The sequence below is a fragment of the Lampris incognitus genome, chromosome 18, assembly GCF_029633865.1.
Source record: "Lampris incognitus isolate fLamInc1 chromosome 18, fLamInc1.hap2, whole genome shotgun sequence".
NCBI lineage: Eukaryota > Metazoa > Chordata > Actinopteri > Lampriformes > Lampridae > Lampris > Lampris incognitus.
The window spans coordinates 42920663-42948218 of NC_079228.1; the positions used below are offsets into that span (position 1 = coordinate 42920663).

The following is a 27556-nucleotide window of genomic DNA, read 5'->3' on the forward strand; positions in this document are numbered from 1 at the left end:
CAGTGAGTCCATGTTGTAAATCTTCTCATTTCAGTGGTGTTTACGTTGTACTCTCAGTCATTTAGAAGAAGGAGCCAGGGCATTTCCAGACTAATGACATTTCAGTTTGGATCCAAACTGCATGTGATCGGAACACAAAACAGGAAGTGACGTGAGCAGAGGGGAGTGAAGCCATTTACTTCTCATGCCTCTTGACTCACCAAACCAGCTAACAAGATAAATCTTGTACTGTTGATTTACAAACAAACAATCTACGTATACAGGTGATCGGTATGATGCCTGTTTAGAGGACATCATCAACATTTCACAGTTGAAATGTTTCTTCAAAACAGAAAAAAATCTGTCTCTGGGCAAATGTTTCTTACTTTAAAAAGATGTCGCCTTCAAATGCTGTTTTGATGAATGGATTCTACACAGACTTTTCAACAGTGTTTTGAAGGATGTAATCCTAAATCTTTGACGTTAACATTTACTTTAATAAGCTGAATACTTTTCCCCTTGATGAATTAAGACTTGTTATCTTCACATACCTGTGGAGGCATGGAGGTGTTTAGGAGAGATGGCAGTGGGGTTTTTAACTAGATTGTTTAACACAATCCTGGAAAGTGAGAGGATGCCTGAGGAGTGGAGAAGAAGCATACTGGTACCGACTTTCAAGAACAAGGGTGATGTGCAGAACTGTAGCAACTACAGAGGTATAAAGTTGATCAGCCACAGCATGAAGATATGGGAAAGAGCAATAGAAGCTGGGTTAAGAGGAGAGGTGACGATCAGCGAGCAGCAGTATGGTTTCATGCCAGGAAAGAGCACCACAGATGTGATGTTTGCTTTGAGAATGTTGATTGAGAAGTATAGAGAAGGCCAGAAGGAGTTACATTGTGTCTTTGTAGATTTAGAGAAAGCTTATGACAGGGTGCTGAGAGAGGAGGTGTGGTATTGTATGAGGAAGTCAGGAGTAGCAGAGAAGTATGTAGGAGTGGTGCAGGATATGTATGAGGGCAGTGTGACAGTGGTGATATGTGTGGTAGGAATGACAGATGGGTTCAAGGTGGAGGTCGGATTACATCAAGGATCGGCTCTGAGCCCTTTCTTGTTTGCAATGGTGATGGACAGGTTGACAGACGAGATCAGGCAGGAGTCTCTGTGGACTATGATGTTTGTGGATGACATTGTGATGTGTAGTGAGAGTAGGGTGCAGGTGGAGGAGAGCCTGGAGAGGTGGAGGTATGCACTGCAGAGAAGAGGAATGAAAGTCAGTAGGAGCAAGATGGAATACCTATGTGTGAATGAGAGGGAGGACAGTGGAATGGTGAGGATGCAAGGAGTGGAGGTGATGGAGGCGTATGAGTTTAAATACTTGGGGTCAACTGTCCAAAGTAACGGGGAGTGCAGAAGAGAGGTGAAGAAGAGAGTGTAGGCAGGGTGGAGTGGGTGGAGAAGAGTGTCAGGAGTGATGTGTGACAGAAGGGTACCAGCAAGAGTTAAAGGGAAGGTTTACAAGATGGTAGTGAGACCAGCTATGTTGTATGGTTTGGAGACAGTGGCACTGATGAAAAGACAGGAGGTGGAGCTGGAGGTGGCAGAGATGAAGATGATAAGATTTTCATTGGGAGTGATGAAGAAGGACAGGATTAGGAACGAGTATATTAGAGGGACAGCTCAGGTTGGACGGTGTGGAGACAAAGCAAGAGAGACAAGACTGAGATGGCTTGGACATGTGTGGAGGAGAGATGCTGGGTATATTGGGAGAAGGATGCTGAATATGGAGCTGCCAGGGAAGAGGAGAAGAGGAAGGCCAAAGAGGAGGTTTATGGAGGTGGTGAGGGAGGACATACAGGTGGCTGGTGTGACAGAGGAAGATGCAGAGGACAGGAAGAGATGGAAACGGATGATCCACTGTTGTGACCCCTAACGGGAACAACCGAAAGTAGTAGTAGTAGTAGTAGTAGTGGTAGTATCTTTAAAAATCAGCCACCACAAAGAAAAAGAAAAAAAAATGAACACAAACAGCAATTTGCTGACTTTCTGTTTCCCTTGCCATTGTTATTTACATCTTTAGCCCTGATACAAACCTGTTTGAAATGAGGAAACCACATTTTAGAGTCTTCAAGAAAATAAGACATATCTCCTCCTGAACAGCAGGCCATCATAATATATATTGCTCCATTAACAGGGATTTTGCGAGTGCAAGCAGCTGTTTTGACTGCAGAAATTGGATTTCCACAGCTGGACATTTCCTCACCTCTTCCAGGTGAACTCCAATAACACGTTGCTCATGAATAAAAAGCTTATGGTTTGATTCTCCATTAGAAACTGCCGGTGAAGTGAGCGCCCTCTAAAGGAGGCTGACAGTCAAACTCTAGACCAATGGATGAGACACCGTTCTGTTCTGTCAGCTATTCTCCAGCTAATCAGCAGAGGGATCTTCAGTCAGCTGTCATTCAATCCAGCTGTCCCACAATCACATAAAATTTTTTTTAAGTGTCTGCATTTCTGCCATGGCTTTTTCTTTTCCGGCTGATCTGAGGACAGTTTCAGCTCTTGCCAACCCTCAGGTCTCGCTAACATGCAGTGGCAAACTGATCTGATGTCAGTTTAGCAGTCTCCTGGGCTATAGAAGAAACACAACCGGTTTCATTTGTACTGATCCAGGAGTAACCGAGAAACGTTCTCATAGACCAGGAAGGTGATGCAGCAGGCTGGGAGGACTCGCAACAAGTTAGGAACCATGCCCTTGTAGAAGCCTGTGGCTCCCTCATTACTGAGAGTGAGAGAGAGAGAGAGAGAGATTGATTTTTATTTTTACAAGTAATCATTCAACAAGCCATTTGAAGAAAAATACAACCATCTTCAAGACACAAATAAATAAATACTCAAAAATAAATCACATCAACTCCACAGAAAAAACAAGTTGGTTTCCTTCTACAGAGCACAACACATCACCATGAGCCCAGATGATGCTGAACTGATCTACGTCCTTTATTTCTTGGTAATAATGAAAATCAATCATTATCCTGGCTTTCCCCATCCTAGTAAACAACAAGTTTACATCAGTGTCTACTGAGTCATCACTCTTCCTCTTTCTGCTTACATAAATAGCCATTTTTGCTTGTCTCAAGATAAAATCAGATGCCCAAACCACTTCAACTGGCTCCTTTCGACACGAAGGAGCAGCAGCTCTACTCCGAGCTCCCTCCGAATGCCCGAGCCCCTCGCCCCATCTCTAAGGCTGAGCCCAGCACCCTACAGAGGAAACTAATTTCAGCTGCTTGTGTGTACTGTGCGATCTCACCCTTTCGGTCACTACCCAAAGCTCATGACCCTAGGTGAGGGTTGGAACGAAGATTGACTGCTAAATTGAGAGCTTTGCCTTCCGGCATCTGATTAGTTGATCAGATTGATTCAGGCATCTGATTAGGATGCCTCCTGGGTGCCTTCCTTTGGAGGTTTTCCGGGCACGGCCAACTGGGAGGAGACTCTGGGGTAGACCCAGAACTCACTGGAGGGACTACATGTCCAATCTGGCCTGGGAACGCCTTGGGATCCCCCAGGAGGAGGAGCTGGAGGGCGTTGCTGGGGAGAGGTACGTCTGGAGTGCCCTACTTAGCTTGCTGCCACCGCGACCCTACCCCAGAAAAGCGGCTGAGGATGAATGAATGGATGAATCAAGATAAAATTCACGAGTTCATATTTGTCTCTTTCAGACTGTATTTAAACCCAAGAAGGAACATCTGCTTGGAGAACACCTCCCTTACCTTTCATCACAGAAAGGTGAACCAGTTAAACTGGATAGTGTTTACTGACAAACGTTTCATCGCTACCATGATGTGTGCTGACACCACAGCTTCCACACCTCCTGTGGCTAGCAGGTGGCTTGCCGCTTTACTGCAAAGCCACATCATCGGCCCTCATCCCAGTCAATTACTTCCCGTCGTAGGACTCTGAGAGAGGCCGTGCTCAGAAATGGAAGTCTTCCTTTCCCGAGTCAGCAGGGTATCCCTCTCGCAGATCTGTTGTTGCTGTCTCGTCACCGTAGTTGCCAGCCCAGACACCCCTTCAGCCAGTGACATGAACACAGCCTGCAGAAACAGATGATACGCTCTCCAGCCCTGAGAACCCACAGCCATCAGCTCCTCGTCCCGCGCTTCTCTCCAACTACATTAATAGTGGGTGACTCCATAATAGGGGAACATCCGTTTCTTTAACGCAGCTACACACCGTTTCCCTGGAGCCACGATCCCCGTCATCCTGGCTAAGCTCCTGGGGCTTCTTAGCTCACTCCCATCCTCTACCAACCAAGTGATAGTGCATGTGGGGACTAATGATGCAGCTTGTCAGCAGTCTGAACTAAAAAAAGTCTAACCAAAAATTACTTTAACAACCTTTTAACCTTTTTAAGTTCTTCTGGAAAATTTTTGTAGGGTGCTTCAGCAGAATCCTCAGCCTCCACACTTGGCTCCAGTCCGCCTGCAGAGCTCATAATTTGGGCATTACTGATATTGATCCTTCTTTAGAAGAGGCGGTACCCACTCCAACAAGCTGGGTAGCTGCATGTTAGCAGCCAATTTTGATTACGCTGTTTGGTCCGGTATTCGTGAAAGACTATTTACCCTCCACACAGTCCCCCCAGGTTAGTTCCATAGATATAGATATAAAATACCTTTGTTACATAAAACATGTCGTCTCCAGTTCATTATCACCTGTTGCCCTGTGTAATCCTGCTCTTCTAAAGGTGGGTCCTCTCTCATCCCATGGCTCTTAACAATATTCCTGTTAGGATTAGGCCACGATGTAATACCCACTACCCTTTGCACTATGTGTCTCCAACTGTCAGGCCAGATCATTTGATAAGTCTGCTGTAGTGATTCCAGTCCAACTAAGCCCCTTGTTCCAATTGTTTTTGCTCTTTATAAGTGCCCAGTCCATGTCAAATAAGTCTGTTATTCTCAATGATTTAATTACTTCCCTCAACCTTGACTTTCTATTTCTTACTGAGACGTGGCTTAAACCTGGGGAGTGCTGCCCTCTAGTGGAGCTCTGCCCAACCAGCTATAATGTTCTGAAAGCATCCGGGTTAACAGGTCGTGGTGGGGGTATAGTTAGCTGCCTTTAAGAACCATTACACTTGTGTTACTTTTACTTCTGATTTTTCTATTGTTTTGAAGTATTAACTTTTAAAATTGTGTGCGACAACCCAATTTGCTGTATAATTATTTATCGACCCCCCAATTCATCTACAGGTTTTCTTAATGAATTCTCTGAGCTATTGTCGTCTCTTGTTCTTACATTTGATAGGGCCATTATAGTTGGTGATTTTAACATCTATATTGATAATCCTTTTAACTCATTTGTCATCGATTTTTTAAACATTTCTAAATCTTTTAATCTTGTGCAGCATGCCACTGGTCCCACACAGAACCGTGGGCACAGCCTTGATTTAGTTTTCACCCTGAACATGTCTCTTAATTCCCTGAATAAGATCGATTTTGTCTCTGTCCATAAATGTATTACCTTTGATGCTTCTTTACCACCTACGACACTACCCCAGAAATGTATACTTAACTCTCGCGTCATTAATAAGCAGTCAGCAGCCATGTTTTCTAGTTATTTTTCCAGTCTGGCTAGCTGCCCTCCTCTCTTTGCCAACATTAATAACCAGGTTAGTTGGTTTAATGATTTGTGTACATCTGCCCTTGATTTTTTTGGCTCCATATACTTCCAGGGATGTCCCAGTTATTAATACAACCCCTTGGATCAATGAAAACATCCGTCAAAAAAGAAGGGAATATAGGAAGGCCAAACGCAGAGGGAAAAAAATCTGCTCTTGAAGTTCATCAACTCCATATGAAGGAGTTATTATCCAAATTGAATCAAACTATTAAAGATTCGAGAGCTGCTTACTTCTCTGACTTGATTGAGAGAAATAAACATAACCCTAGGATGGAATCCATATTGTTCCTCCTGGATCCGAGGTTCGACAATTTGTCAGAGCCTCCTTTCCAGCACCGTAAAGTAGACTTTCCTAGGGAGGCTGAGCAGTGTGATGCCCCGATAATTGGAGCACACCCTCCAGTCCCCCTTTTTTAAATATGGGAACCACCACCCCAGTCTGCCACTCCACAGGTACTGTTCCCAACCTCCAAGTGACACTGAAGAGGCATGTCAGCCAAGACAGCCCAACGATGTCCACAGCCTTCGGCATCTCAGGGCGAGTCTCATCCAAACCCGGCACCTTGCCATCGAGGAGCTTCTTAACTACCTCAGAAACCTCTGCCAGGGATATGGGTGGGGCTTCCCCCAAGTCTTCAGGCTCCCCCACTGAGGATGTGTTAGCCGGGTTCGGGAGCACCTCAAAGGGTTCTTTCCACCGCCCGACAACATCCCAAGTCCGGGTCAACAGTTCCCTTCCCGGCTGAACACAGCCTGAGTCAAGCCCTGCTTCCCCTTCTTGAGTCGCCAGATGGTTTGCCAGAACTTCCTTGAGGCCAACCGAAAGTCCTCCTCCATAACCTCACTGAACTCCTCCCACACCCGAGTTTTTGCTTCCACGACCGCTGACGTTGCAGCCCTTCTGGCCTCCCGGTACCTGTCTGCTGCTTCAGGAGCTGGGCCAACCATACCCCAAAGGCCTCCTTCTTCAGCCCTGACGGCTTCCCTCCCCTGGTTCTTAGGGTGCCACCTCGACAGGCACCGATGACTTTATGACCACAGCTCCTACCGGCCGCATCTGCAATAGAGGCTTTGAACATGGCCCACTCAGACTCCATGTCCCCAGCCTCCCTCAGGATACATGAGAACTTCTTCCGGAGGTGGAAGTTGAAGACCTCACGGACAGGGGCTGCCGCCAGACGTTCCCAGTTCACCCTCACTACACGTTTGGGTTTGCCAGGTTTGTCCGGCAGCCTTCCCCGCCATCTGATCCAACTCACCACCAGGTGGTGATCAGTTGACATCTTTGTTCCTCTCTTCACCTGAGTGTCCAAAACATACAGCCACAGATCTGATGATACGACCACAAAGTCTATCATCGATCTTCGGCATAAGGTGTTCTGGTACCAAGTACACTTATGAACTACCTTGTTTGAACATGGTGTTTGTTATGGCCAATCCATGACTCACAAAGAAGTCCAATAACAAGGCACCGCTCGGGTTCAGACCGGGGAGGCTGTTCCTCTCAATCACGCCCCTCCAGGTTTCTTCATCATTGCCCACGTGAGCGTTGAAGTCCCCCAGCAAAACTATAGAGTCCCCAGGTGAAACCCTATCCAGGGCACCACCCAGAGACTCCAAGAAGTCCGGATACTCCAAACTGCTATTCGGTACATAAGTACACACAACAGTCAGAGCCTTCCCCCCAGCAACTCACAGTCATGTAGAGGTGACCCTCTACATCCCTGGGGACAACTCCAACACAGCGGCGCTCGAACGGGGACTTGTGAGTATCCCACACCCGCCCGGCTCCTGTCACCTTGGCCAACTCCAGAAAAGTGAAGAGTCAAGGCCCTCTCCAGGTGTTTGGTACCAGAGCCCATGCTATGTGTGGAGGTGAGCCCAACTATATCTAGTTGGTACCGCTCCACCTCCCACACCAGCTCAGGCTCCTTCCCTGCCAGAGAGGTGACATTCCATGTCCCGAGGACCGGTCTGTGATGCCAGCAGTCAGCATGCCCTGGTCCCCGCCTTTGCCTGCCACCTAGCCTGCATTGCACCCTACGCCAATGCTCATCCCTGTGTGTGGTGGGTCCACGGGGTGGTGGCTCCATGTTGTTTTTTTTGGGCTGGCTCCAACTGGGCCCCATGGGCTAAGGGCCGGGCACCAGATGCTCGCCGGTGAGCTCCCGCCCCAGGTCTGGCTCCAGGAATAGGCCCTGGTTTCCCTTTTCCTGGAGAGGTGCTTTAGCTCTGCTGTTGTAATTTTGCTGGGTTTCTTGGGAATCGCTCTTAGTCTGGCCACTCCCCTTGGACCAATTTGCTTTGGGAGACCCTACCAGGAGCTACTGCCCCCAACAACAAATCTCCCAGGATCACTGGGACACCAAAACCCCTCCGCCACGTTAAGGTGGCCATTCTTGGAGGAGACAGCTGCCTAATTATTGAAATTTTAGATTAGGAAGCTAGAAAAGACACACACACACCTCCATGTTCGTGTGACAACGTCCATCAATCCACTGTAGTTGTTGTGCTGGTCTTGCAGACGTGTGCGTACCACCTGATAGGGATATGTTGCTGCCACGGCACACATCTTAGACATGGCTGCCATGGTGATGTACTCCCACGGACACTGAGAGAGACGATACAGACACATCTTCACCTCAATATCACTATCATCACCCTTCCTGTTATAACTACTGTCACGTTTGTGTGTGCGTGTGTGTGTGTGTGTGCGTGCGTGTGTGTGCATTACCAGTAGAGTGTCGGATGGATTGTGTTTGTAGGAGTTAAATTCTCTCTTCAGTGCCTCGTAGGTCGTAAACTGCAGCGCAGCCTGAGATGTTCCCAAAAGCCCAGGCAAAAAACCCTGACAGTTTTTTTCAAATTAAAACACACACACGTGCGCGCGCACACACACACACACACACACACACACACACACACACACACACACACACACACACACACACACAGAAAAATCGTTTGTTGTGCTGCAAAGTGACATTAAAATACATTCAAATAGGCCATTTCTTTTTCTGTGAAAGTATTTATCTACATTGTTTTTTTTGGGGGGGGGTTCCCTCTTTTTTCTTCCAATTGTATCCTCGCAATTACGCAATTACCCCACTCTTCCGAGCCGTCCCGGTCTCTGCTCCACCCACTCTGCTGCTCCACCCCCTCTGCTGATCCGGGGAGGGCTGCAGACTACCACATGCCTCCTCCCATACATGTGGAGTCACCAGCTGCTTCTTTTCACCTGACAGTGAGGAGTTTCACCAGGGGGACGTAGCACGTGGGAGGATCACGCTATTCCCCCCAGTCCCCCCTCCCCCTGAACAGGTGCCCCAACCGACCAGAGGAGGCGCTAGTGCAGCAACCAGGACACATACCCACATCTGTCTTCCCAGCCACAGACACGGCCAATTGTGTCTGTAGGGACGCTCAACCAAGCCAAAGGTAACACGGGGATTCAAACCAGCGATCCCCATGTTGGTAGGCAACGGAATAGACCGCTACGCTACCCGGACGCCAATTATCTACAATTTCCAACTGAACTAAAGAATTTGGAGGTCTTCAGAGCTAAAAGAGAAATAAAACCTGGGAATGATGTGATTGTTAAGTTCCCCCGTGAATGAACAAGTTAAACTGGACAGATGTGTGGTACTCTGTTGAGGTGTCGTTAATAAGGGTCTGAGACCTCACCAGTAAAGTAGACCAGACCACGTCAAACCCTGACTGAGACCTCACCAGTAAAGTAGACCAGACCACGTCAAACCCTGACTGAGACCTCACCAGTAAAGTAGACCAGACCACATCAAACCCTGACTGAGACCTCACCATTAAAGTAGACCAGACCACATCAAACCCTGACTGAGACCTCACCAGTAAAGTAGAACAGACCACATCAAACCCTGACTGAGACCTCACCAGTAAAGTAGACCAGACCACATCAAACCCTGACTGAGACCTCACCAGTAAAGTAGACCAGACCACATCAAACCCTAACTGAGACCTCACCAGTAAAGTAGACCAGACCACATCAAACCCTGACTGAGACCTCACCAGTAAAGTAGACCAGACCACATCAAACCCTGACTGAGACCTCACCATTAAAGTAGACCAGACCACGTCAAACCCTGACTGAGACCTCACCATTAAAGTAGACCAGACCACATCAAACCCTGACTGAGACCTCACCAGTAAAGTAGACCAGACCACATCAAACCCTGACTGAGACCTCACCAGTAAAGTAGACCAGACCACATCAAACCCTGACTGAGACCTCACCAGTAAAGTAGACCAGACCACATCAAACCCTGACTGAGACCTCACCAGTAAAGTAGACCAGACCACATCAAACCCTGACTGAGACCTCACCATTAAAGTAGACCAGACCACATCAATCCCTGACTGAGACCTCACCATTAAAGTAGACCAGACCACATCAAACCCTGACTGAGACCTCACCAGTAAAGTAGACCAGACCACATCAAACTCTGACTGAGACCTCACCAATACAGTAGACCAGATCACATCAAACTCTGACTGAGACCTCACCAGTAAAGTAGATCAGACCACATCAAACCCTGACTGAGACCTCACCAGTAAAGTAGACCAGACCACATCAAACCCTGACTGAGACCTCACCAGTAACGTAGACCAGACCACATCAAACTCTGACTGAGACCTCACCAATACAGTAGACCAGATCACATCAAACTCTGACTGAGACCTCACCAGTAAAGTAGACCAGATCACATCAAACTCTGACTGAGACCTCACCAGTAACGTAGACCAGACCACATCAAACCCTGACTGAGACCTCACCAGTAAAGTAGACCAGACCACATCAAACCAGACCTGTTGTTTGGAGGAACGTCCTAACTTGAGAACCCCATAAAAAGAGCTGCCGATCTCTGAAGCTGACCACGTGCACTGTAACGTACTAGATGCTCCAGTGATCAGGAGGGCACCACAGTCCCGTTTCAGAGAATACAATCACATGAACCAAATCACACAGTCACACATATCCTTTCCTGTGTCTACAGCTGGTCACCTATTCATTTCTACTCTTCAAGGTCGACAAATCGAGTTTGCACATACGCACGTGTGCACATGCATGTGTGTGTGTGTGTGTGTGTGTGTGTGTGTGTGTGTGTGTGTGTGTGTGTGTGTGTGTGTGTGTGTGTGTGTGTGTGTGTTTGTGTGTTTACCCTGTAGAGTCCTGGTAGGCCTTCAGACTGATAGATCTTGATCAGGGCGTCCATCATGCCTTTATACTGCTTCCTGTCTGGATCTGTGTTGTACTGAAGAACCAAGCGGGTCTTTGTCACCCACAACGGGTTAGTCAAACACAATGTCAGGATACCTAACACATACACACACACACACACACACACAAAGACACACAAACAGACACAGAAAAAGACACAAACACACACACACACACACGCACACGCACACACAGTATGTGGAGAAACCAGCAGGAGGTGTAGAAGCAGTCGGAGCTTCAGACTGTGGGAAGACTACTATCTGGTCTTTAAGACTGTGGGAAGACTATCTGGTCTTTCAGAGTGTGGGAAGACTATATCTGATCTTTCGGACTGTGGGAAGACTATCTGGTCTTTCAGACTGTGGGAAGCCTATATCTGGTCTTTCAGACTGTGGGAAGCCTATATCTGGTCTTTCAGACAGTGGGAAGACTATTTCTGGTCTTTCAGACTGTGGGAAGCCTATATCTGGTCTTTCGGACTGTGGGAAGACTATCTGGTCTTTCAGACTGTGGTAAGACTATCTGGTCTGTCAGACTATGGGGAAGCCTATCTGGACGTTCAGACAGTGGGAAGACTATATCTGGTCTTTCAGACTGTGGGAAGACTATCTGGTCTTTAAGACTGTGGGAAGCCTATCTGGTCTTTCAGACTGTGGGAAGCCTATCTGGTCTTTCAGACTGTGGGAAGCCTATATCTGGTCTTTCAGACAGTGGGAAGACTATTTCTGGTCTTTCAGACTGTGGGAAGCCTATATCTGGTCTTTCGGACTGTGGGAAGACTATCTGGTCTTTAAGACTGTGGGAAGACTATCTGGTCTTTCAGAGTGTGGGAAGACTATATCTGATCTTTCGGACTGTGGGAAGACTATCTGGTCTTTCAGACTGTGGGAAGCCTATATCTGGTCTTTCGGACTGTGGGAAGCCTATCTGGTCTTTCAGACTGTGGGAAGCCTATCTGGTCTTTCAGACTGTGGGAAGCCTATATCTGGTCTTTCAGACAGTGGGAAGACTATTTCTGGTCTTTCAGACTGTGGGAAGCCTATATCTGGTCTTTCGGACTGTGGGAAGACTATCTGGTCTTTCAGACTGTGGTAAGACTATCTGGTCTGTCAGACTATGGGGAAGCCTATCTGGACGTTCAGACAGTGGGAAGACTATATCTGGTCTTTCAGACTGTGGGAAGACTATCTGGTCTTTAAGACTGTGGGAAGCCTATCTGGTCTTTCAGACTGTGGGAAGCCTATCTGGTCTTTCAGACTGTGGGAAGCCTATATCTGGTCTTTCAGACAGTGGGAAGACTATATCTGGTCTTTCAGACTGTGGGAAGCCTATATCTGGTCTTTCGGACTGTGGGAAGACTATCTGGTCTTTAAGACTGTGGAAAGACTATCTGGTCTTTCAGAGTGTGGGAAGACTATATCTGATCTTTCGGACTGTGGGAAGACTATCTGGTCTTTCAGACTGTGGGAAGCCTATATCTGGTCTTTCGGACTGTGGGAAGCCTATATCTGGTCTTTCGGACTGTGGGAAGCCCATCTGGTCTTTCAGACTGTGGGACGACTATCTGGTCATTCATACTGTGGTGAGACTATCTGGTTTTTCAAAATGTGGGAAGACTCTAGCTGGTCTTTGAGACTGTAGGAAGACATTCTCTGGTCTCTCAGGCTTTGTGAACACTATCTGGTATTTCAGACTGTGGGAAGTCTCTATATGGTCGTTCATACTGTGGGGAATACTATCTGGTATTTCAGACTGTGTGAAGACTGTATGTGGTCTGTCAGACTGTGGAAAGACTCTAGGTGGTCTTTCAGACTGTGGGAAGACTATCTGGTCTTTAAGACTGTGGGAATACTCTATCTGGTCGTTCAGACTGTGGGGAAGACCATCTGGTCTTTCAGACTGTTGGAAGACTATCTGGTCTTTCAGGCTGTCTGGTCTTTAAGACTGTGGGAAGACTATCTGCTATTTCAGACCGTGGGAAGACTCTACCTGGTCTTTCAAACTGTGGGAAGACTATCTGGTATTTCAGACCGTGGGAAGACTATCTGGTATTTCAGACATTGGGAAGACTATCTGCTTTTTCAGACTGTGAGAAGACTATCTGGTATTTCAGACTGTGGGAAGACTCTGTCTGGTCTTTCAGACTGTAGGATGACTATCTGGTCTTTCAGACTGTTGGAAGCCTATCTGATCTTTCTGATTGTGGTAAGACAATCTGGTCTTTCAGACTGTGCGACGAATAGCTGGTCTTTGAGACTGTGGGAAGACTCTATCTGGTCTTTCAGGCTGTGGGAAGACAATCTGGTCTTTCAGACCGTGGGAAGAGTCTATCTGGTCTTTCAAACTGTGGGAGGACTGTAGCTGGTCTTTGAGATTGTAGGAAGAACCTATCTGGTTTTTCAGACTGTGGGACGACTATCTGGTCTTTCAGACTGTGAAGACACTATATGGTCTGTAAGAGTATGGGAAGACTATCTGGTCTGTCAGACTGCGGGAGGACTGTTTGGTCTTTCAGATTGTGGGAAGACTCTAGCTGGTCTTTCAGATTGTGGGAAGACTATTTGGTCTTTCAGATTGACAGAAGACTCTATCTGGTCTTTCACACTGTGAGAAGAATCTATCTGGTCTTCCAGACTGCGGGAACAACCTATCTGGTCTTCCAGACTGCGGGAACAACCTATCTGGTCTTTCAGACTGTGGGACGACTATCTGGTCTTTCAGACTGTTCGGACACTATATGGTCTGTAAGACTGTGGGAAGACTATCTGGTCTGTAAGACTGTGGGATGACTATATGGTCTGTAAGACTGTGGGAAGACTATCTGGTCTGTAAGACTGTGGGAAGACTATCTGCTCTTTCAGTCTATGGGGATACTCTATCTGGTCTTTCAGACTGTGGGGAAGACTATCTGGTCTGTCAGACTATGGGAAGACTATCTGCTCTTTCAGACTGCAGGAAGACTCTAGCTGGTCTTTCAGACTGTGGGAAGAATCTATCTGGTCTTTCAGACTGTGGGAAGACTCTATCTGGTCTTTCAGATGGTGGGGCGACTCTAGCTGGTCTTTCAGGCAGTGGGAAGACTATCTGGTCTTTTAGACTGTGGGAAGAATCTATTTGGTCTTTCAGACTGTGGGAAGACTATCTGCTCTTTCAGACAGTGGGAAGACTCTATCTGGTCTTTCAGACAGTGGGAAGACTATATGATCTTTCACTGTTGGAAGACTATCTGGTCTTTCAGACTGTGGGAAGAGTATCTGCTCTTTTGGACTGTGGGAAGACTCTATCTGGTCTTTCAGACTTTGGGAAGACTATCTGCTCTTTCAGACTGTGGGAATACTCCATCTGGTCTTTCAGACTGTGGGGAAGACTATCTGGTCTTTCAGACTGTGGGAAGACTATCTGGTCTGTCAGACTATGGGAAGACTATCTGCTCTTTCAGACTGCAGGAAGACTCTAGCTGGTCTTTCAGACTGTGGGAAGAATCTATCTGGTCTTTCAGACTGTGGGAACACTATCTGGTCTTTCAGACTGTGGGAAGACTGTATGGTGTTTCACTGTGGGAAGACTATCTGGTCTTTCAGACTGTGGGAAGAATGTCTGCTCTTTCAGACTGTGGGAAGACTTTCTTTTCTTTTAGGCTGTGGGAAGAATATATGGTCTTTCAGACTGTGGGACGACTATCTGGTCATTCAGACTGTGGTGAGACTATCTGGTTTTTCAAAATGTGGGAAGACTCTAGCTGGTCTTTGAGACTGTAGGAAGACATTCTCTGGTCTCTCAGGCTTTGTGAACACTATCTGGTATTTCAGACTGTGTGAAGACTGTATGTGGTCTGTCAGACTGTGGAAAGACTCTAGGTGGTCTTTCAGACTGTGGGAAGACTATTTGTTCTTTCAGGCTGTGGGAAGACTGTCTGGTATTTCAGACTGTGGGAAGTCTCTAGGTGGTCTTTCAGACTGTGGGAGGACTATCTGGTCTTTAAGACTGTGGGAATACTCTATCTGGTCGATCAGACTGTGGGGAAGACTATCTGGTCTTTCAGACTGTCTGGTCTTTCAGACTGTGGTACGACTATGTGGTCTTTAAGACTGTGGGAAGACTATCTGCTATTTCAGACTGTGGGAAGACTCTACCTGGTCTTTCAAACTGTGGGAAGACTATCTGGTATTTCAGACATTGGGAAAGCTATCTGCTTTTTCAGACTGTGGGAAGACTATCTGGTATTTCAGACTGTGGGAAGACTCTGTCTGGACTTTCAGACTGTAGGACGACTGTCTGGTCTTTCAGACTGTTGGAAGCCTATCTGATCTTTCAGATTGTGGAAAGACTATCTGGTCTTTCAGATTGTGGGAAGACTCTATCTGGTCTTTAAAAGTGTGGAAAGACAATCTGGTCTTTCAAACTGTGCGATGAATAGCTGGTCTTTGAGACTGTGGGAAGACTCTATCTGGTCTTTCAGGCTGTGGGAAGACAATCTGGTCTTTCAGACCGTGGGAAGAGTCTATCTGGTCTTTCAAACTGTGGGAGGACTGTAGCTGGTCTTTGAGATTGTAGGAAGAACCTATCTGGTTTTTCAGACTGTGGGACGACTATCTGGCCTTTCAGACTGTGAAGACACTATATGGTCTGTAAGACTATGGGAAGACTATCTGGTCTGTCAGACTGCGGGAGGACTATCTGGTCTTTCAGACTGTGGGAAGACTCTATCTAGTGTTTCAGGCTGTGGGAAGAAAATCTTGTCTTTCAGATTGTGGGAAGACTCTAGCTGGTCTTTCAGATTGTGGAAAGACTATTTGGTCTTTCAGATTGACAGAAGACTCTATCTGGTCTTTCACACTGTGAGAAGAACCTATCCGGTCTTCCAGACTGTGGCAACAACCTATCTGGTCTTTCAGACTGTGGGACGACTATCTGGTCTTTCAGACTGTTCGGACACTATACTGTCTGTAAGACTGTGGGAAGACTACCTGCTCTTTCAGATTGTGGGAAGACTATCTGGTCTTCCAGATGGTGGGAAGACTATAGCTGGTCTTTCAGACTGTGGGAAGCCTCTATCTGGTCTTTCAGATGGTGGGACGACTCTAGCTGGTCTTTCAGGCAGTGGGAAGACTATCTGGTCTTTTAGTTTGTGGGAAGACTCTATTTGGTCTTTCAGACAGTGGGAAGACTACCTGCTCTTTCAGACCGTGGGAAGACTCTATCTGGTCTTTCAGACTTTGGGAAGACTATCTGCTCTTTCAGACTGTGGGAAGACTCTGTCTGGTCTTTCAGACTGTGGTAAGACTATCTGGTCTTTCAGACTGTCTGGTGAGACTATTTTGTCTTTCAGAGTGTGGGACGATTATCTGGTCTTTCACACTGTGGGAAGACTATCTGGTCTTTCAGATGGTGGGATGACTCTAGCTGGTCTTTCAGGCAGTGGGAAGACTATCTGGTCTTTCAGACTGTAGGAAGACTCTATTTGGTCTTTCAGACTGTGAGAAGACTATCTGCTCTTTCAGACAGTGGGAATACTATCTGCTCTTTCAGACTGGGGAAGACTAGCTGATCTTTCAGATTGTGGGAAGACTGTCTTGTCTTTTAGACCGTGGGAAGACTCTATTTGGTCTTTCAGACTGTGGGAAGACTATCTGGTCTTTCAGACTGTGGGAAGACTATCTGCTCTTTCAGACAGTGGGAAGACTCTATCTGGTGTTTCAGACTGTGGGGGGACTATCTGCTCTTTCACACTGTGGGAAGACACTGTCTGGTCTTTCAGACTGTGGTATGACTATCTGGTCTTTCAGACTGTGGTGAGACCATTTGGTATTTCAGACTGTGGGACGACTATCTGGTCTTTCAGACTGTGGGACGACTATCTGGTCTTTCAGACTGTGGGAAGACTATCTGGTCTTTCAGATGGTGGGATGACTCTAGCTGGTCTTTCAGGCAGTGAGAAGACTATCTGGTATTTCAGACTGTGGGTAGACTATCTGGTCTGTCAGACTATGGGAAGACTATCTGGTCTTTCAGACTGTGGGACGACTATCTGGTCTTTCAGACTGTGGGAAGACTCTATTTGGTCTTTCAGACTGTGGGAAGACTATCTGCTCTTTCAGACTGTGGGAAGACTATCTGGTCTTTCAGACTGTGGGAAGACTATTCGGTCTTTCAGACTGTCTGGTAGATACAGTCTGTGGGAAGACTGTATCTGGTCTTTCAGACTGTGGGAAGACTCTATCTGGTCTTTCATTAGACACACAACTTTGGTTCTTTATCAATTTTGAGCCAAACCAGGGTCAGGGTCCTCGTTTCTATGACCTGCTAAAGGTTTGATGACTTCTAAATGTTTCCTACATGTTACTGTGCTGTTGTTTCAAATTTTTTGTTTTTACCAACTGAACAGCTAATAAGACTGTGTTTAATATTTAAGCTACATAGATCGTGTGCATCTATGTTGGTGGTACCATGTAAAGCTCTATATCTGTATTTTTTTGTAAAGTTCGACAGTGTTTTTATGTTGCCACTGTTACATTGCAATTTCCCTCAGGAGATCAAGAAAGCGGTTATCTATCCATCTACTATATCAATAACTGAATCCATGCAGTTCATTTTGACAGACAAATCAATGTTCTCCTGCCAAAAGAGCTTCTTCTACACTGCCCACATGTACCAACATGCATTACAGGACAGCTTCTCTTTGGTGGAGATTAAAAAAACCAATCAGCCAATCAGATTTATGGTTCATCCATCATCCACTGACATCAGCGGATGACTGAAGTAATCCAGTTCTCTGTAGTAAGATACAGTAACACACAATGCTGACAAGTATTGTGTGTTTTATAGAGATGAAATAAGGTTGAGAATTTCCCTTTAACAAACTTAGATTGTTGGGAAGTTGCTGACTGGTGTTATGGATCTGAGCTCATCAAGCTACAGCTAAAGCTAGCTAATGTAGCTAACGCTAGCTAACATAGCTCATGCTAGCTAAAGCCCTCCTGTTTAGCTGCAGCTGCGCTGAACTAATGATTGAACTGCAGAAAAATTACTGTTTCCACCTTTTTAAAAACGAAATCTGTTAGCAGGCTCTTCTTTCTATTGCTATCATTTATCCATCAGCTATCATAAATCTATCTGTCAGTCACTCTATAATGGCTGACCATTTCTCTTTTTTATTTTTTAGCATTAAGAATTAGGTAAAGGACTGCAAAATGTAAAATGACATGTAACATGACAATGAACAGTCACATTTGCATTAAACGCAAATGGATGATGTTGACTATAGCCTCCATTTAAAGCTTTCTTCTGCTGTCCTGCTGGGTGTGGGTATCTGACCAGTTAACTGAGGAGAAGGTCCAGAGGTCCAAATAGAGAAACCAGGGCAGCACTTCATCCTGGTTTGGCTCAGTATTAAAATGAAAGTAAGCCGTGTGCCAGGAGGATCAAGTTACTGTGTCCTTACTGTGAAACATGTTCCTGGATCTGGAAAGCCTGCTGGTGGCTTTACTGCTGTGTCCAACCTCCTAGACAGAGGCCACGCTTTTATCAGTCTGTTCCTGAATGACTGGAGAAGAGCCCACAAACAGTCTGAATGCTCCCTGTGAATGTCTGCCTGCCTGCCTGCCTGCCTGCCTGCCTGCCTGTCTGTCTGCCTGCCTGCCTGTCTGTCTGTCTGTCTGTCTGTGGTTAAACACACACCCGTCAAATCTAATAGGTTATAGGTTTCATAATAAGCCTATACCATTAAAGTACAAGCAAAAGGAGCAAGACATGTTCTTGCACCTCCCACACAGAGAGGGGGTGGGGGGGGCAAATTTACATATGCATCTATAATAATAACAATTATAATAATAGTTACTATATATAATATAGCTCGATAGACATGTATTACAAATGACAGCTGTAGGTATAGTGTTAATATATCATGTTGTATTGTAGTTGTACTGGCGGTTTCTATATGAAGGAACAGCAAGTTGACATACTGGCTTCAGCAGCAGACATCAGATGTTCCAGAGCACCGAGTTCTGTCGCTCTGCCCTCCTGAGTGTAGGCCTTGATGGCATTGTAACTACAGAGAGAGAGAGCAAGCAATCCCAAATTCATGAGACGTTGACTAAACTGGCGCTAGCTATAAAAGACAATTAGAATCCATTAGACTCCCCGGTTATGAGCAGGAACTCCTTAAGAGACTGCAGGCTCTCAAATCTAAAAAAGTTTGTGGACCTGATGGCATCTTGAATAAAATGTTAAAAAATATGAACAAGAAATTCCAATTGGCTATATTAAAACTATTCAATTTGGTTCTGAGTGTAGGCTATTTTCCTTACATCTAGAATCATGGACTTATAACCCCAATCTATAAAAGCGGAGACAAATTCGACCCTAATAATTACCGAGGCATCTGTGTGAACAGTGATCTGGGGGAGGTTTTCTGTAGTATTATAAATGCCAGACTTCTGAACTTCCTTACCAAGCACCATGTCCTGAGCAAAAGCTAAACTTAATTTATACCAAAACACCGCACAACTGATCATATTTACACCCTACATACCCTAATTGATAAACATATAACACAAAATAAAACAAAAATGTATGTCTGTTTTACTGACTTCCAAAAAGCTTTTGATTGCATTTGGCATGCAGAACTGTTCTACAAAGTTAGAGAGTGGTGTAGAGGTAAAACATATGATAGTATTAAATCAGTGTATTCTGGCAATATGTGCAGCATAAAAATTGGCAAAAAAAAAAAGAAAAAGAGAACAGAATTCTTTACCTAAGGGTGAGGTGTCCCTCAGGGCTGTAACCTCAGCCCTGCACTCTTCAATATCTACATCAATGAACTGGCTATTATACCAGAAAAGTCCTCTGTCCCCGGGGTCAGTCTCCACAACCAGGAGGTGAAATGCCTACTCTTTGCAGATGATCTGGTTCTGATGTCCCCCACAGCAGATGGCCTACAGTAGAGCTTGGATCTGCTACAACATTACTGCCAGACCTGGGCCCTGACAGTAAACCCCAAAAAGACCAAAATAATGATGTTCCAAAGATCCAGATCTCAGGACGCTCTACCTAAATTCTCAACTGGTACAAAACGTAGAGTACTGCACACACTACACCTGTCTAGGATTAAAACTAAGTTCAACTGGACATTTTCATGAAGCAGTTCATGAGATGAGAGGGACAGCATGCCGAGTTTTCTACGCCATAAAAAAATATATACAAACAGAAATACCAGTTAGAATTTGGTTAAAAACAATTGAGTGTGTTACTGAACCAATTGCACTCTATGGCAGTGAGGTGTGGGGTCCATTTATAACACAAGACTTTACTCAGTGGGATAAACACCCTACTGAGACCCCGCATGCAGATTTCTGTAAGATCCTCCTACATGTCCAGAGGAAAACTACAAACAATGCATGCAGGGCAGAATGAGGCCAATACCCACTAACACTAAACATACAAACAAGAGCAATGAACTTTTGGACACATGTAAATCTAAGTGACCCGCTCTTGTACCATCACCAAGTTCTGCAATGCCAAGAGCTGAATACTAATAGGAACCCCCTTACTCAACTGGCCCTGAGGCTGAGAGCACAAACCTGCTCTATTAACACACCTCAGCGACACAACACATCACCAACCAGACCCAATCACATTAGCAAACAGTTAAAACAAAACTACATCAAACATTGTAAACACAAACACAGAGCAACATGCAGTGCTGACTGGCTCTAAATGGACAGTCCAACATAGCCGATTATTTGAGCATGGTGACTGATCAACAACTGCAAAGAACCGTGACTGTGTGCAGACTGAGTGAGCACAGCCTTGCTATTGAAAAGGGAGACACAGAAAAACCTGCCCCCTGCAGGGCAAAGGCTGTGCTGTCACTGCAGCCTCAGTGACCCTGAAAAAGAGCTACACTTCCTCACCACATATGAACATATAAACATGTTAGGGAAACACATTTTAAACAATTCCAACTAATAACAAAAAGGTTTTCTGCCCCTGAGATGGGACAACCCTGCCTTCACAGTCAGCATTGTAAGATGGTGACAGATCTGTCACCATCTTACAATGCTGTGACTGCAACATTCCCCAATCCTCTGTGAGTAGCACACATGGCCATTGTAACTCTAGTTAATGGTCACACCAATATTTGCATATGAAACTGGTCGTTGATTTGGGTCGTTATGCCACTGTATTGTTTATAAGGGCAGCATACCTGCAGTCAGTTGAGACTGAAGAGCTCACTTAGATGATGATGAAACGTTTCTGTCAATAAATATTGTGTCCACATGAACTGATTCAACCTTGTGTGGTTGGAATGAAGGGTTCTCAGGTATGGTTTAGGTTGAATGAAGGGTTCTCAGGTATGGTTTAAGTTGAATGAAGGGTTCTCAGGTATGGTTTAGGTTGAATGAAGGGTTCTCGGGTATGGTTTAGGTTGAATGAAGGGTTCTCAGGTGTGGTTTAGGTTGAATGAAGGGTTCTCGGGTATGGTTTAGGTTGAATGAAGGGTTCTCAGGTGTGGTTTAGGTTGAATGAAGGGTTCTCAGGTATGGTTTAGGTTGAATGAAGGGTTCTCAGGTGTGGTTCTGGTTGAATGAAGGGTTCTCAGGTGTGGTTCAGGTTGAATGAAGGGTTCTCAGGTATGGTTTAGGTTGAATGAAGGGTTCTCAGGTGTGGTTTTGGTTGAATGAAGGGTTCTCAGGTGTGGTTCAGGTTGAATGAAGGGTTCTGAGGTGTGGTTCAGGTTGAATGAAGGGTTCTCGGGTATGGTTTAGGTTGAATGAAGGGTTCTCAGGTATGGTTTAGGTTGAATGAAGGGTTCTCAGGTATGGTTTAGGTTGAATGAAGGGTTCTCAGGTGTGGTTTAGGTTGAATGAAGGGTTCTCAGGTGTGGTTTAGGTTGAATGAAGGGTTCTCAGGTATGGTTTAGGTTGAATGAAGGGTTCTCAGGTGTGGTTTAGGTTGAATGAAGGGTTCTCAGGTATGGTTTAGGTTGAATGAAGGGTTCTCAGGTGTGGTTCTGGTTGAATGAAGGGTTCTCAGGTGTGGTTCAGGTTGAATGAAGGGTTCTCAGGTGTGGTTCAGGTTGAATGAAGGGTTCTCAGGTATGGTTTAGGTTGAATGAAGGGTTCTCAGGTGTGGTTCTGGTTGAATGAAGGGTTCTCAGGTGTGGTTCAGGTTGAATGAAGGGTTCTGAGGTGTGGTTCAGGTTGAATGAAGGGTTCTCGGGTATGGTTTAGGTTGAATGAAGGGTTCTCAGGTATGGTTTAGGTTGAATGAAGGGTTCTCAGGTGTGGTTTAGGTTGAATGAAGGGTTCTCAGGTATGGTTTAGGTTGAATGAAGGGTTCTCAGGTATGGTTTAGGTTGAATGAAGGGTTCTCAGGTGTGGTTTAGGTTGAATGAAGGGTTCTCAGGTGTGGTTTAGGTTGAATGAAGGGTTCTCAGGTATGGTTTAGGTTGAATGAAGGGTTCTCAGGTATGGTTTAGGTTGAATGAAGGGTTCTCAGGTGTGGTTCTGGTTGAATGAAGGGTTCTCAGGTGTGATTCAGGTTGAATGAAGGGTTCTCAGGTATGGTTTAGGTTGAATGAAGGGTTCTCAGGTGTGGTTTTGGTTGAATGAAGGGTTCTCAGGTGTGGTTCAGGTTGAATGAAGGGTTCTCAGGTATGGTTTAGGTTGAATGAAGGGTTCTCAGGTGTGGTTTAGGTTGAATGAAGGGTTCTCAGGTATGGTTTAGGTTGAATGAAGGGTTCTCAGGTATGGTTTAGGTTGAATGAAGGGTTCTCAGGTATGGTTTAGGTTGAATGAAGGGTTCTCAGGTATGGTTTAGGGTGAGTTTGTTGAAACATCTTAAACAGTTTCTCCTGTTCACTCCTCACCGTTTCTCAGGCATAATGGAAAGCAATTGAACTCACAACAGGAAGTAGAGTCCCCAAGAGGTTCCTGCTCCCCACATGTTTGGCGTGACGCCTTGATAGAGTCCCCGCATGCCCTCCAGCCGCCAGATAGACCGCATGCAGTCCACCAAGCCGTCATACTGAGGACGCATGTGAAGACCGTCACTCACTGAGGACACACACGCGTACACACACACACACACACACACACACACACACACACACAGAGGATGTAAACCAGAGACAGACAGGATGGGTTCATGTGCATCATGACATATCTACTGTAGAAGTTCCTTCAACAGATGCCCACCTGTCAGCTGGAGGTCCAATTCTATTCTGAACATCTAGCTGGCTGTGAAATAATTACAGTGATTGGTGCAATGTTCACACACACACACACACACACACACACACACACACACACACACACACACACACACAGAAGATCCAGCTGACGCTGACTATGCCCCCCCCCCCATGGTAATGACAGATATATTCTGTTCTGTGTGTGTGTGTGTGTGTGTGTGTGTGTGTGTTATCTGTTCCACTGCCCTGAGCCATGCCAACATAAAACCTCAGCCTTTAACATGTCCTCTATGTTCTGAACCTCACCATGCAGTTAAATCTACGTTACAGTACCCAATTTCCCCCTGGGGATGAATAAAGCATTCTGATTCTGATTCTGATCAAACATGTAGAAACATACAACAGCACAATAAATCCTAAACTAGCAGTACAAAGTATTAATGAAAGATACAAGCTGGCGGTGAATGGTGAGACTTGAGTTTACTTCATGTGACATGTGTCATCAGCAGGAGCACCACACAATGTCACATTGCTGGAATCGTTCGTTTGTCCTTCATGTCCGTCTCCTCAGCACCATGTCTTCCCTCATGTCCATCAGTTCCCTGTCCTATATGAGAAGCTGCCCTGCCCTGCATCTGACCAGGACCTGAACCTGACAAGGACCTGAACCTGACCAGGACCTGAACCCTGACCAGGACCTGCATCTGACCAGGACCTGAACCTGACAAGGACCTGAACCTGACCAGGACCTGAACCCTGACCAGGACCTGCATCTGACCAGGACCTGAACCTGACCAGGACCTGAACCTGACAAGGACCTGAACCTGACCAGGACCTGCATCTGACCAGGACCTGAACCTGACAAGGACCTGAACCTGACCAGGACCTGCATCTGAGCAGGACCTGAACCTGACCAGGACCTGCATCTGAGCAGGAGCTGAACCTGACCAGGACCTGCATCTGACCAGGACCTGAACCTGACCAGGACCTGCATCTGAGCAGGACCTGAACCTGACCAGGACCTGCATCTGAGCAGGAGCTGAACCTGACAAGGACCTGCATCTGACCAGGACCTGAACCTGACCAGGACCTGCATCTGAGCAGGAGCTGAACCTGACCAGGACCTGCATCTGACCAGGACCTGAACCTGACCAGGACCTGCATCTGACCAGGACCTGAACCTGACCAGGACCTGCATCTGACCAGGACCTAAAGCTGACAAGGACCTGAACCTGACCAGGACCTGAACCTGACCAGGACCTGAACCTGACAAGGACCCGCATCTGAGCAGGAGCTGAACCTGACCAGGACCTGCATCTGACCAGGACCTGAACCTGTCCAGGTCCTGCATCTGAACAGGACCGGACCCTCCTCTGACTGGAACCTGGTTCCTGCTGGATTAGGGGACTCTGACGTGACACAGTTGAGTTGGATGGAAACAGTTGTTGAAGGAAATTGGGTCAAAATATTTCAGCCTGACTCAGCCTGCAGGGACTCACGCACGCGCTGGCGCACTAGGGGCGTGCACACGCACCACAGCACCGCTGCTGAGGCGCTGTAATGACGACGTACCTGCGAAGCGGATCCGGAGCAAGTCCAGCGGGTGCAGGACTAGAGTGGAGATGACTCCTCCGCTCAGGCCGGCCGCCAGGTCCTGGTACCGGACGTGACCCAGTAGACACCTGAGCTTGTCCGCCGTCCTCCAGCCTGCAGCGAACTCCGTTACCGACAGCTGCTGCTTGGCGGCTCCTCCGGCCATGATGGCGTCCCTGTACGGAGCTGGTGTCGCGGACGGCGGCGTGTTTCCGAACCAGCACCGCTGAAGCAGCAGGTCAGCCTGACGCGGCACGTCTTCAGTTCTGCAGGCCTGACAGCGACATGACCTCCACGACGCACGAACACGGATCTGCTGCGCGTCAAGCTGCTGATAAACACGCTGCAGCACCCCTGCGCATGCGCATCGAGTACAACTCAGACTGGCAAAAGATGCGTGCAGTAAAACAAACAGGAGCACACGATCTAGATCAGCTCTAGATCACATGCAAACAGAAGCACATGAAGTGGACTCACAAGAGTTAAAAGCAGCCACACAACCAGCGCAGCACTGCCAGTGAGCATCGCTGTTCCAGTCGGTGGCTTTCATGACGGAAGCGACAGACGTGTTTAACCTGTAGCCCGCGTGGCGCTTCATATGTGCTAGCGGACTATCCGGGCGGGACCACACGCGCAACCCCCGACATGACACGCGAGTCGTGGCCACGTGAGCATGGACGGTGGACCACTCCTCATGTTGGCAGAACGCAGCCATGAAAGATGCGGGTGGGTGAAGCAGCAGAGAATTCAGTGTATATAGTACACAGCACCAAGCATTCAGTCCTGAATCTGCTGCACCAGTCCTGTGTAGCTGGTACCGGACCAATGTGTGACCTGTGTAGGTGGTACTGGACCAGTGTGTGTCTGTGTAACTGGTACCGGACCAGTGTGTGTCCTGTGTAGGTGGTACTGGACCAGTGTGTGTCTGTGTAACTGGTACCGGACCAATGTGTGTCCTGTGTAGGTGGTACTGGACCAGTGTGTGTCTGTGTAACTGGTACCGGACCAGTGTGTGTCCTGTGTAGGTGGTATTGGACCAATGTGTGTCCTGTGTAGGTGGTACCGGACCAGTGTGTGTCCTGTGTAGGTGTTACTGGACCAGTGTGTGTCCTGTGTAGGTGGTACTGGACCAGTGTGTGTCCTGTGTAGGTGTTACTGGACCAGTGTGTGTCTATGTTGGCGATACTGGACCAGTGTGTGTCTATGTAGGTGATACTGGATCAGTATGTGTCCTGTGTAGGCGATACTGGACCAGTGTGTGTCTATGTTGGCGATACTGGACCAGTGTGTGTCTGTGTAACTGGTACCGGACCAGTGTGTGTCCTGTGTAGGTGGTATTGGACCAATGTGTGTCCTGTGTAGGTGGTACCGGACCAGTGTGTGTCCTGTGTAGGTGTTACTGGACCAGTGTGTGTCCTGTGTAGGTGGTACTGGACCAGTGTGTGTCCTGTGTAGGTGTTACTGGACCAGTGTGTGTCTATGTAGGCGATACTGGACCAGTGTGTGTCTATGTTGTCGATACTGGATCAGTATGTGTCCTGTGTAGGCGATACTGGACCAGTGTGTGTCTGTGTAGGCGATACTGGACCAGTGTGTGTCTATGTAGGCGATACTGGATCAGTGTGTGTCCTGTGTAGGTGTTACTGGACCAGCGTGTAGGTGTTGGTGGACCGGTGTGTGTCTGTGTAGGTGGTGGTGAGGTGAGTGCTGAGCTCCATTCAGAGTGAATGAGAATCAGTGGGGCTATTGGGTCAGAACCCACCATAAGACCTGGTAGAACCCGAGTTGTACTTATTGATGTAGGACTCTGTGTTGGTGAAGGTCTTCTACCAGCTGGTTCTGTCATGTCTGATGTGACACAACACCTTCACTCCTTCAAACTCATCACTACCTGCCGCCTTCTTCTTCTTCTTCCTCCTCCTCTTCTTCCTCATTAGACACACGAGGGCAACTTCCGCACAATTCCGCCTCCACCCGCGACCAGCTGATCTGTTGGCCGTAACAGGCGCTCTGGCCCCGCCCTCTGTAGCCTATGGAGGATTTCTCTCTTATTGGGTCCGTTTCTGTGCGTTCAGGGTGTAAGCGGGAGCGGAGCCCGTCAGCCCGCCGGGGGCAGCACGATGGGAGACGGCGTGAGAAGCTGCGGCACCGGCAGCACCGGCGGCTCAGCCTGACAAGCGGACATGGCTGCGGTATAAGAGGCAAGAAGTTGCTCCGGCTTGTGTGCATGCAAGGTGCATGATGTTGGGTGTGGAGATGGATGGATGGATGGATGGAGGAAGACGAGGAGTGCTGTGTAGGGGAGCAGGAGTTGAACATGGAGCAGAGCTCCCATGATAGCGTCGCAGCTCCTCCGCTTCCTCCGTCCAGGGGGGCTCAGAGGGACGCCGCTCATATGAATGGTTGCGTTCGTGTCGGTGAGAACCTGGTGGTGTTGTGTGGTGTGTGTGTGTGTGTGTGTGTGTGTGTGGATGTGGTGGCGGCGGCGGGCGGAGTGTGTGCAGACATGGTGCAGTTGCGCTGCAGCGAGAGCGCCGTATGAACCGCTGGTCTGAACACATGGTCAGGCAACAGCGCTGCAGGCGCAGCGGAGCAGCCGGGCTCCGTATCGTGTGCAGCGGCTTTGCTCATGCTCCTTGTAGCCTGATATTACAGCCCACCCAACGTGGCCTCGCGTTGGCTTGCACATCATGTGTGGTGACAGACAGACAGGCGGACAGACAGGCAGGCAGGCAGGCAGGCAGACAGACAGGCGGACAGACAGGCAGACGGACAGACAGGCAGGCAGACAGACAGGCAGACAGACAGACAGGCAGGCAGGCGGACAGACAGGCAGACAGACAGGC

At 47.3% G+C, this 27556-nt stretch overlaps 1 protein-coding gene across 1 annotated transcript; it reads right to left on the minus strand.

The window, feature by feature from the left end:
- Nucleotides 1–2634: 2634 nt before the first annotated feature.
- slc25a32a (solute carrier family 25 member 32a) lies at nucleotides 2635–25035 on the minus strand. The gene is made up of 7 exons (XM_056298889.1): nucleotides 24690–25035; nucleotides 22830–22980; nucleotides 18886–18971; nucleotides 10866–11020; nucleotides 8405–8518; nucleotides 8136–8281; nucleotides 2635–2761 (listed from the first exon to the last, which is right to left on the minus strand). The coding sequence occupies exons 1-7, from the start codon at nucleotides 24874–24876 to the stop codon at nucleotides 2635–2637; spliced, it is 966 nt and encodes a 321-aa protein (XP_056154864.1). The 5' UTR covers nucleotides 24877–25035.
- Nucleotides 25036–27556: the final 2521 nt, after the last annotated feature.

Bases quoted from the DNA above. Each gene is read 5' to 3' on its own strand.
- slc25a32a (XM_056298889.1), bottom strand. From the start codon at position 24,876: ATGGCCGGAGGAGCCGCCAAGCAGCAGCTGTCGGTAACGGAGTTCGCT. The intron at 18,972-22,829 runs GTGAGTTCAATT...CTCTCTCTGTAG, and splicing joins TGGGGACTCTACTTCCTGTT to TTACAATGCCATCAAGGCCT. The intron at 2,762-8,135 runs GTGTGTGTGTGT...TCTCACTCTCAG, and splicing joins GTTGTCACACGAACATGGAG to TAATGAGGGAGCCACAGGCT.